This window comes from Sinocyclocheilus rhinocerous, unplaced genomic scaffold (genome assembly GCF_001515625.1).
Source record: "Sinocyclocheilus rhinocerous isolate Xijiao unplaced genomic scaffold, SAMN03320098_v1.1 scaffold1292, whole genome shotgun sequence".
NCBI lineage: Eukaryota > Metazoa > Chordata > Actinopteri > Cypriniformes > Cyprinidae > Sinocyclocheilus > Sinocyclocheilus rhinocerous.
In genome coordinates this window covers 589,216-596,908 of record NW_015656599.1, presented here as the reverse complement: position 1 = coordinate 596,908, position 7,693 = coordinate 589,216, and the positions used below count along the sequence as shown (strand labels likewise).

Here is a 7,693-nt window from a genome sequence, read left to right as displayed (position 1 = left end):
TGTGTGTGTGTGTGTGTGTGTGACTGAGTGCGTGCGCGCTACGTGGCTCCAAACAGCAGTATGTTAACATATCATGTCAATATTAGCAGCTAATGTTTTCTCAGGGTTGCTAGGTAACAATATAGGAGGAAAATAAACGAAAGAAAACGCAGTGAGAAATTCAGTATACTGAAACAACACAAATTTCAAGCTAAAACATTAAACATCATCTTTGGTAATTGAATTAAAACTGAAATAAACTTAAATATAAATATTATATGAAAAAAAAGCTTTGAGATAATATAGTTGTTATTAATATTTTTAATCAGTTTTTATTTTTAGATTTTTTTTGTTTTCAATTTGATTTTAGTTAGTCAGTAATTTCGTTGTAGTTTTTATTTTGTGTATATGTCTATATAGTTTTTTTTTTCCATTTTTATTTAAATTTTACTATAATAAATTGTTAACTAGGGCTAAAACCATTAAAAAATATTTTTTTGTTAATTGAAGTAAAGATTAAATAAAATATTAAATGAGAACCATAAAATTAAATAATTAACCAAAATTAGAAATGCTGCCTTGGCAACTAACTGAAAGAAGTTTGTTGAAGTACTAAAATTTAAAAACTAAAAACTGAATTTAAAGTGAAATATAAATTAAAAAAACTAATAAAAATTTAATAGAATTACTAAAATGAAAATGAAATTTGGTTTCAAAACATGAATAAATGCAATAATAGTACATAAACAATATTAAAAGCGCACTGGTCCACATGAACCCTAATTTTCACAGTGTTTCTAATCAACTGTCCTGCTTGTTGCGAAACATTCTGGCAGGATACGTTGCAGGACGTTACCTTGCTCTTCTGTTGGCTTTATATAAAACAAGCGTTACCTGCTTCCTATTTTAGAAGAGTAAATTTAAGTCAACTACAAGAAGAGCTGGACATTAGACATCTTTGGAGGGGAGCACAGTTCATGAACTTACATAAACTGAAGGTGAAGCCTTTCATAAACAAAAGAAATATACTGATGTGTTCACACACACAGTGGGGATGAAGTGTAGTGTGGTGAGAAACAGGACGCGTTTGCCCTCGTCACTCTGCACCAGTTGCGTCAAAATCACCGGTTACTCAACCAGATGTATTACATGAATCATAAGTGGCCAAAAATTGAGGACACGTTCAACATGTTTATCTGAAGTGTAGGTCAAACCCAAGCCAGCACATGTTGATCCACAGCGTCTTGTAATGATGATACAATGATTAACTTCTGTAACTTTGTGCATCACTAATTTAGACGTGAATCTGATGTTCAAAATAGCTTATTAAATATTCATGCTACTTTTTTTAATCACCTGCCAATCAGTTTAACTCCGTTTAAAACAAAATGAATGCGTTGAAGTACAGTGATTTGTACCACATGAATTGGTAATATGATAATGTATTAATAATAAATGTATAATGTAACTTTAATTGAAAAAATATTAATAATAATCACAAACATTTATTCTCAACTATAGGCTTTTTATGGAACAGCAATGTTGTAACTTATTAAAGAATTAAAAAAATCTATTATTGTTATATATTTTTTTTTAGAATAAGTTTAGAATTTATAAATAATCCAATAAGTCACCACCAACATGAACAAATCTTCTAGCAAATAAAAAATTTAATTAGCACAAATGTTGCCCCTTTTGTCAAGCAACTTTATAGCTTGTTAAATAATTGAAAACTTTATTATTAATTTATTTTACTAAGTTTTAAATCAAATTTGAATTTAGTACAATAATGCAATAAATAATTTAAAAAGCCTTTTAAAAATAATTATTAGTAATCATTCGTTTTATTTTTTTATTTAATTATAATGATTTATTTTTCTAATATTTCATTTAATTTATTAATAAAATTAACACAATTAATAAAACCACAACAAACAAAACTTCTGGCAAATAAAATAAAATTCATTAGCAACTGTTGCCCCTTTTTTTTTTTTTGGCCAAGCAACATTGTAATTTTACAAAAATATTTTATTATTATTATTATTAGTTAATATTTTCAAATTCTAATAATTTGTTTAGTTTATTAAAAATTCAATTAATGCAATAAAACAATCTGAAAATAACTCATTAGCACATATCTTTATGGTTGCCAAGCAACACTGTAACTTAATAAAGAATTTAATAATCATTAGTTGTTAATGTGTCTAATAAATACTGTATAATTTACTAATGATAAAATTAGTACAATAAAAATTAACCACCTCAAACAAATCTCCTGGCAAATAAAATACATTGGCACAACTGTTGGCTGTTCATGGTTTCCAAACATGGATTTGATTAGTTCTGTTCTTTATTGTCCCTCACCCAGAGAACCACACCGGCGTGATGCTGAACGGTAAAGATGACCACGGTGACGAGGACGAGCTCATCAAGCGCGTGAGCCAGCTGACCACCAGCGTGGAAAGCGTCGAGATCACGGTGCGCTCGGGAGAGAAGATCGAAGAGGCTCTGACGCCCGAGAGCTCGCCCTCCAAATCACCCAACAAGAAGAAGAAGAAGTTCAGAACCCCGTCCTTTCTGAAGAAGAACAAAAAGAAAGAGAAAGTGGAAGCCTAGAGGAAGGAGTGAATCCATGCCCGCTTTGTCTGTCTTTGTTCGTTGTTTTATGTTTTTAAGTTTGAAAAAGCATGGCACGTTATTTTGGGAGTCTGTGAATAGATGGAGCGACATCCGTTTTTAAGAGACGTGCCATGATTATAAGATGAAATTTATACAGGAAGAGAAGCGATGGGAAACTCACCTGTTTCTCACCTGATGGACTGAAAATGTTCCTGTACAGTTTCCTAATGATTTTATCTCATGAGCCCATACTGCATTATTTTTCCATGCTGTATGTTTATTAGATTCTCATACAGACCTTTTATGAGCCCCTTTTCTATCCGCCACGTCATCTCTTACGGTGTCCGTTCTGCTCGCGTTGTTTCTCCAGCTGTAAGTGGACGGTAGGTGTAATTGGTCACACTACACAGGAGACTCTAAAGAATCACACTGGAAACCGTTCGGGGGTTATTTTAACAGGGTTTGTTTGATTTTGTTTCTCTTATGTTGCCTGCAATGGTCTGAAATTGGGTCTGATCCTGTGTGGAGTCACTCCAGTCTCCTCTCCGTACTGTTCTTTGCCAAACAAAAAGATTTAATGGCAAAAAAGCAGAGCAATCACGTTTTAGTGAACATCAACTCTTCATCTCTTATGAAATATTTTAGCTTTTTTTTTTTTATTGAAACAATTTAGTTTTTATCCATACAGTTTTGTACTCGTTTCTATACTTTAACAACGAAAATACAAAATCTTGAAGTATGTTTTGCTAGTCTGAATCTATATGGCTGATAATGTAGCAGTGCCTGACTTCTCAATCGTGTAATAGCTCAGATTACTAAACATGTAACGGAAATATATGAAAACTGGATTGATTTTATATATATATATATATATATACATACATACATACACACACACACACAGTATGTGTGTGTATATATATATATATATATATATATATAAATTTAATATTTTTGTTCTGCAATTTTTAATGTGGTATACATAAAAAAAAAAAGTCTATGGATGAACTTAGCAGGAGATCTAAAGCGAAAGAGGCGTGATATGAAAACATGAGAAATGTTTTAGCATCTAGAAAAAGGGTGGAGAAGGGAAACTTGTTAACATATAAGGAAAAAATATATATTTGTAAACTGTATTTTTGAAAAAGAAAAAAAAAGACGTCTCAGTCCTAAAGCGAAGTACTGGCTCGCACGGGGTCAACAGTGGGTTCAAATCTATTGAGTGTAATTGATTCCCATCACATCAGACATTTGAGCTTCATTCTGGGTCATTCTAGTGCTCTGAATGATCACCTTATGACAGCCATAAGTCATCCCATAACCATCCTACAGGCTTAAAAGTCTCCAAAACTTTAGTGTTACAAAGCTTGAGAAGCAGCATTGTACAGTGTGCTGTTTCCATCTAAAACTGGATTGATTTACTCATCTTCCCTCCAGTTCCCATGAGGTCAGAAGTTGCTTGTTTTGCCCATTTTAAAGCGCCCTGCCACACGAGATCACACTCTGTGGACAGAATGTACAACAAAAGCTAATCTCTCATGGTTAATATTAGCAGTTTGAACTCCGTTAGGCCCGAATGTGGTCATTATCCATCCCGTAGGGGGGAGGAAGAGGAGGAACCACTGAGAGAGAGAGAGAGATATGTATATCCCAGAGGGCAATGTGAAGTACTGGCTTGGGCACGGAGAGAGAGACAGACATTTCTAAGCTGTGTAAATAGCATGTGCTTTTGAATGCGGGCCAGGCGTGGATTAAAACATTTAAAGCTGCACCGGGTGCGAGTTTGGAGAGAGAACTGGGGCGGGTGGGAAGATTAACTCGTTTTATTGCTTTAACTTTTTCCTATTTTGGCTCTTTTTGCTTCGGTTTCCATTGCGTTTTTTTTACTTTTACCCCTACTGACCGTGTTGCACCTTGTTTTACTAATGCCTCTCTGTTGTAGTCTGGTCCTGAAGGCCTGTTTGCTTTGGCATGCGAGTTTGAGCCGAGCCTCTTTGTGACCTGTGAAATCCTATATAAATGGTTATCTAACGGACTTGCTTTTAGATGTATTGCTAATCAGTGTAAATTCACAAATAAACTATTTTAAGAAGCAAGCTGCACTCATCTGTGGGGACAAAAACATGCATTTCACACCATTTATGCATTTGTTTACATCATTCATTGCATCTCTCAGTTCTTCATACACAGCCATTTCACAGTTATGAAATGCAAATGTTAACGTCTTAACTAAATGAGGACATCTGACTTCAATTGTTAGTTTACTAAAAAAAATCGTTTACTTGCCCCTCATGTCACTCTGAACTGAGATTTTCTTCTGTGCAACACAAAAGGAGACATTTTCAATATTCATGCTGTTCTTTTTCCATACAGTTGAGAGATTATACTGGCCACCAAATACAGTGCAAGTATCGTAAAAGTAGTAATTATACCTTGTGCACTATATGACCAGAAGGGCTCACCATATCAGATTTTTACTACACTATTATCAAAATAATTCATGATTATTAGAAATTTGGAAATATAGACATTTTCACCAAAAAAGATACAAGTGATGGGAACTGGGGAGAAAGTTTATGATCATAAGAGGTCATTCAGACAATGTTTTTGTGTAAAAGCAAGAGAGATGTAGGACAGTAGAATTTATCCCTTGTGGTTCCTGGTCAAAAATGACCTGCCTACAAAAAATGGCTTGTAAATCTCATTATGCTATATTATTACCAAATATTAGATCCAATCTTTTTGTCAACTTGTTTTTTTTTTTCAATTTGCACAGGTTTTATATTTGTAGGTCTCATTAATCTGAGTTTATGCAGTAAATATTGCCTTTTTTTTTTTTTTTTTTTTTTTTAAAACATGAGGTGCTCAGATCAATGAGGCCTACTTTCAACTAGTTACAAAAAGAAACAGAACCTGTGCTAGATTGAATCCAATATTTGGTAATAATATAGCATAATGAGAGATTTACAAGCAGTTTTTAAAAGGCTGGTCATTTTTGACCGGGAAAACCAAAAAAAAAAAAAAGACTCATTTTTTGAAAGTTGAACTACTTTTATACGCCACAATGGACAGGTCATGCACAGGACACCGCAAACGACACTAATGCAATGGTCAGACATGTCTGTCTAGTGAATGTCATCCCAGAAATGCAATGGAAAAGCATTGCATTAACAGTATGACTGTTCTTTCTTAAAGGAATAGTTCATCCAAAACTGAAAGTTAGCTGAAAATGTACTCCAAGATGTAGAAGAGTTTATTTGTTAATCAGAACAGATTTGGATAAATGTAGCATTTTACATCACTTGCTCACCAATGGATCCTCTGCAGTGAATGGGTGCCGTCAGAATGAGAGTCCAAACAGCTGAGAAAAACACTCATCTACATCTTGGATGGCCTGAGGGTGAGCAAATTGTCAGCAAAACTTTCATTTTTGGGTGAACTGTCTTTTAAGGATGTGGTTTGACAAAATGTGTAAAGAAACAGGCAGTGCACTAAACTATCACTGCTTTTCTCATTTTCAGTTATGGGATCTCTGACACAGCAAAACATGTTCCTAAAAAATCGTGTATGTGGATGACAACTGCATTCTCATGAAATAATCAGCACTCGCTTTCCCGTTACATTTATGTATGAAGCACTTTTAACTGAAAACTCCCTCTATGCTTCTATTATTACCAATATGCACCAATAACAACCAAAGACCAATCCTTCTGCAGGATCCAGTGAATTCCCTCTTTGCAGCAAAAACAATGCTTTTACTTTAAGATTAGGTTGAATTTTTAACATCCATATCTTAACAAGTAATGCTCAGTGTTCAGAAATCCAGTCTATACTTCACTTTGACCTCTCAGTGACTGAATATGCATCTGATTCCTTTTGCACAAGCAGCAGACTGTTCGTTTGAAAGCAGGCGCTTCACTATTGTGTTTGTGCCGATGTGCCTTTCTGCATTTTTCCCATGAATGCAACACCTGAAATATGCAACAAATGTATCGAGACACTGGTGCGATTCACACGTTAGTTAAACCGTGGGCGACCGAGTTGGTGGGGCAAATCCCCATTCTGATTGTGGAGCAGCTTTGCTGTTTTAGGACACAAAGTGGTCAGTATGAGGCTGATTGTAGATCGGTTGTCTCACAAGCCTCGTTTGCTTTCATTTTCCCTGCACATCTAATTTGATTATCCTCAGTCAACTCATTTTACTCTCGTTGAGCCACAGAATAATGCTGCCCTGAGGGCTGATCTGGGGTCAGACCTATGCATAGTGAAACTGTTCAGATTGGCCTCTGTGACCCAAATATTATCAGCCTTGTGATTTATTTTGCCCGTGCAGATGAATGTTTTGAAGATGTTTTGGTTGTATATGGAGCATCAAGATTAAATGGAAATGAATAAAGAGGCCTTGTGAATTATTTATATATATATATATATATATATATATATATACTGTATATGTGAATTGAACTAATGAAATTTTTTTTTTAAATGGTCACAATTAAAAAGTAATAAACTCAATTTATATTCAAACATTTAAAATGTTCACTTAATAAAATTTGAATTAAAGAATTAAAAGAATTAAAGTTTTAATTAGCTGTAAATTTTCAATTATTAAATAAAAAATGGCAAATTACTTTCATCAAAGTAATTTTTTCTACGATGCCTAAGGGTCAGGAGTGGACAAAATTTCATAATTTCTTATCTTGGCCACTCTTATTGCCACATGGAGTTGCTTTTGATTTCAATTTGGTTAAAACATTTAATATTGCAGGTTCTAATAAAGTTGCCTGCTAACTGGTCGGTTTAATTACTCTGACAAACAATATTTACTCCCGCTTGGCACTTGGCCAGTGTTAATTCTGCACCCTATTTCCAAGCAATACATACTAATAAAGTTTACGTCCTAAATAAACATCGTTTTAATGAGAGCAGAATTCAAATGTAATGTTAAAGGGGTTATATGATGCTGCTAAAAATAACATTATTTTGTGTATTTGGTGTAATGAAATGTGTTTATGCGGTTTAAAGTGAAAAAAAACACATTATTTTCCACATACTGTACATTATTGTTTCTCGTCTATGCCCCGCCTTTTTGAAA

General features: G+C 34.0%; 1 protein-coding gene across 3 annotated transcripts in view; it reads left to right on the top strand.

Annotated features, from left to right (window-relative positions):
- LOC107720361 (gamma-adducin-like) overlaps positions 1 to 3,339 on the top strand; it is a 67,358-nt gene extending 64,019 nt beyond the window's left edge. For all 3 annotated transcript variants that reach the window (XM_016528042.1, XM_016528043.1, XM_016528041.1), the window contains exon 14: positions 2,348 to 3,339. In XM_016528042.1, the coding sequence (XP_016383528.1) occupies positions 2,348 to 2,595 (248 nt within the window). In that variant the 3' untranslated portion in view covers positions 2,596 to 3,339. The remainder of the gene's footprint in view (positions 1 to 2,347) is intronic.
- The last annotated feature ends 4,354 nt before the right edge of the window (positions 3,340 to 7,693 follow it).